This window comes from Aegilops tauschii, chromosome 7 (genome assembly GCF_002575655.3).
Source record: "Aegilops tauschii subsp. strangulata cultivar AL8/78 chromosome 7, Aet v6.0, whole genome shotgun sequence".
NCBI classification, from domain to species: domain Eukaryota; kingdom Viridiplantae; phylum Streptophyta; class Magnoliopsida; order Poales; family Poaceae; genus Aegilops; species Aegilops tauschii.
The window spans coordinates 623,712,990-623,716,393 of NC_053041.3; the positions used below are offsets into that span (position 1 = coordinate 623,712,990).

General features: G+C 54.1%; 1 protein-coding gene across 1 annotated transcript; it reads left to right on the forward strand.

The window, feature by feature from the left end:
- Positions 1–819: 819 nt before the first annotated feature.
- On the forward strand, positions 820–2,915 carry LOC109732602 (dolabradiene monooxygenase). The gene is made up of 2 exons (XM_020291784.4): positions 820–1,824; positions 1,916–2,915. The coding sequence occupies exons 1-2, from the start codon at positions 928–930 to the stop codon at positions 2,567–2,569; spliced, it is 1,551 nt and encodes a 516-aa protein (XP_020147373.1). The 5' UTR covers positions 820–927; the 3' UTR covers positions 2,570–2,915.
- Positions 2,916–3,404: the final 489 nt, after the last annotated feature.

The window sequence follows — 3,404 nt, forward strand, 5'->3', positions numbered from 1 at the left end:
ACGAAGGATTACGAGGGGGGTTATGTGATGATTTGCCGGTGTTTAATTGAGCTTTAGTGGAGGCGCAAAGCCCACCCTGAAACTCAAGGCGATGTTTGGTTAAGGTGTAAGGGACGTTCGTAGGCTATATAAGAAGTTTACGTAGGTCTAGCATTTTCGCCCTCTTCTCTTCCCTCCCTCCTTCGAGAAAACGGACCACCTCTGGTTGACAAGGCAGCACATAACTAGAATCTCGCAGGTGGTGGCGCAAGGGCCTCCTACTCCTAGTCTCCGGATGGTAGCACAAGAGAGCGGCTAAGAGCATCTACCACCGCGCGCCTCATATCCGTAATAGATGCCCTTTGGACTACCGATGTGTGAATTTGGATGATGACGACCATTCGAAGCAATGGTACAAACTATATGTTGGGGGCCTTTTTGTGTTCTTACTTTTTATTTGGACGGTGGCCTCCATCATCATATCTATTGGAGATGCTCTGAGATTTGAGTACACAACATTCTTTTTCGAATAGAAGAAGTTCAACAAACCAACCGATAGTTAAATGGTTAGGATGACAGTAGTACCCCCAACTCATCAGGGTTCAAGTTCTGGTGCTTGCATTATCTTGATTCATTTCAGGATTTCTGACGATGCACGTATTTTTGTACGGTGACTTCATCAATCTTAAGATGATATGACGGCTCAGTCTTTCGAAGGTGCGCGTAGGATGTGCGTGTGTATTCATAGGACCGGGTGTATGCGCATATATATTATATATGAGGAGAAATTCACGGCCTCATGACCTCGTCTTTTGTCCATTCCTCCACCCGCATCTTTGATTTCATACCTAGGTCGCATGTTCTTTGATGCTCACTGCAAATTACCACGGAGTGTACCGCCCGTCTATATATGAAGCCGCACACTGATCGGTCAATGGCATCACGAAAATGGAGGACGTCGTGTACCTCGTCCTGGCCCTCGCTTCGCTCCTCGTCGTGCTGCTCGCCAGGCGGTGGAGGCGCAGCTCGCCGGACAGCGAGGACAAGCTGCGGCTGCCGCTGGGTCCCTGGACGCTGCCGGTGATCGGCAGCATGCACCACATCGCCGGGGCGCTCCCGCACCAGGCCATGCGCGACCTGGCGCGGCGGCACGGCTGGCCCGTCATGCTGCTCCGGCTCGGCGAGGTGCCCACGCTGGTGGTGTCGTCCCGGGAGGGCGCGCGCGAGGTGATGAAGACCCACGACGCCGCCTTCGCCACGCGCCCGCTGAGCTCCACCGTGCGCGTGCTCACCAACGGTGGCCGGGACATCATCTTCGCGCCCTACGGGGAACACTGGCGCCAGATGCGCAAGATCGCCGTCACGGAGCTCCTCACGGCGCGCCGAGTGCTCTCCTTCCGTGCCATCCGGGAGGAGGAGGTCGGCGCCATGCTCCGGGCCGTCGCGTCGGCCGCCGGGGAGGGGGAGGCGATCGACATGCGCGCGCGGCTGTCGGTGCTCGTGGCGGACACCACCGTGCGCGCCGTCATGGGCGACCGGTGCAAGGACCGCGACGTGTTCGTCCGGGAGCTGGACCGCTCCATCGGCCTGGCCGGCGGGTTTAACCCGGCCGACTTGTGGCCGTCGTCGCGGCTCGCCGTCTGGGCCAGCGGCGCCGTCCGCCGCGCCGAGGAGTGCCGCGACATCGTGTTCGGGATCCTCGACGGCATCATCGCTGAGCACCAGCAGAGGATGGGCACCGTCGACGGCGACGACGAGGACCTCATCGACGTGCTCCTGAGGGTGCAGAACGACGGCAGCCTCCAGCTCCCTCTCGACATGGACTCCATCAAAGCCGTCATCTTCGTAAGCAGCCCCCAACGCGTACATATCGCTCTGCCATGCCATCAGCGTGCACTACACTAACCGTTTCGCGCGCATATAAAAATATACGCAGGACATCTTCGGCGCGGGCAGCGAGACATCGGCGACGACGCTGGAGTGGATAATGGCGGAGCTGGTGAAGAACCCGAAGGTGATGAAGCGGGCGACGGCGGAGGTGCGGCGAGCCTTCGAGGCCGGCGGCAAGGTGGTCGAACAAAAGCTCGGCGAGCTGGTGCCATACCTGCACCTGGTGATCCGGGAGACGTTCCGGCTGCACGCCCCGGTGCCGCTGCTGCTCCCGCGGGAGTGCCGGGAGGAGCCGGCGTGCCGGGTGCTCGGCTACGACGTGCCGCGGGGCACCCAGGTGCTGGTCAACGTCTGGGCGCTGGGCCGCGACGAGCGGTACTGGCCCGACGCACCCGAGGAATTCCGGCCGGAGCGGTTCGAGGCCGAGGGCGGCGGGTCGGCGGCGGGGGTGGACTTCAGGGGCGCGGACTTCGAGCTCCTGCCGTTCGGCGCCGGGAGGAGGATGTGCCCCGGGATGGCGTTCGGGCTGGCCAACGTGGAGCTGGCGCTGGCCAGCCTGCTGCTGCACTTCGACTGGGAGGCGCCCGGCGTGGCTGACCCGGCCAAGTTCGACATGACCGAGGCGTTCGGCATCACCAACAGGCGGAAGGCCGGCCTCCTGCTCCGCCCCGTCCTGCGCGTCCCCGTACCCGGTGTCTAGCTAGTTGATTCACGTGCATCAGTGCTCCTTAAAAAAAAGAGTGTACTTTCGACTTTATTGAAGAATCAAATTATCTTAAAATTTAATCATGTTTATGCAAAAATATATTAATGTTTGTGAAAATAAATAGTTATATAATGAAAATATATTTTACCATAAAGCTAATGCTACTAATTTAGTGGCATAAATGTCGGGTGTATTATTGTATAAATACGATCAAACATAAAAAAATTAATTTTTAACAAAATTGAAAGTACACTCTTTAAACAAGCCGTCATCGATGTATTTGATTGGTTCAGTTTGTGGTTGTTGAATCTACTTGACAGTGTGCTGTAAAATAACGGGAGATGGACTTGTTTAAAAAAAGACAAGCATGATTTTTTTCTAGCAGACCCGGTTTCTACCGGGTAGTGGGATGGTGCTAAATTTGTTTGGGGATATGTGCATGTATCGCTCTATTATGGTAATATCATATATTGTCTGACACATATACATCACACTACCTTCTCTCTTCTTCAATCAAGCTAATTCTTTTATCCATCTTCTATGACATGTGGGACAACTAGCGAGGAAGCCCCACGATAGAGTGATTAGCGGGTATGTTTGAAGTAAAAAGTAGTATTACATCCCACCAACCAATACTTTTTAGTCTGAACATAGTTTGCAGTATTTCCTCCATTTCATTTTAGTCTGCATATAAAAGTTGGTCAAAGTCAAACTTTGTTAACTTTGACTAAGTTTATACAAAGAGACATCAAGATTTGCAATATGAAATCAATATTATTAGATGCATCATGAAATTAATTTTCATACCATATAGTTTTACTATTGTAGA

Bases quoted from the DNA above. Each gene is read 5' to 3' on its own strand.
- LOC109732602 (XM_020291784.4), top strand. From the start codon at position 928: ATGGAGGACGTCGTGTACCTCGTCCTGGCCCTCGCTTCGCTCCTCGTC. The intron at 1,825-1,915 runs GTAAGCAGCCCC...AAATATACGCAG, and splicing joins CCATCAAAGCCGTCATCTTC to GACATCTTCGGCGCGGGCAG.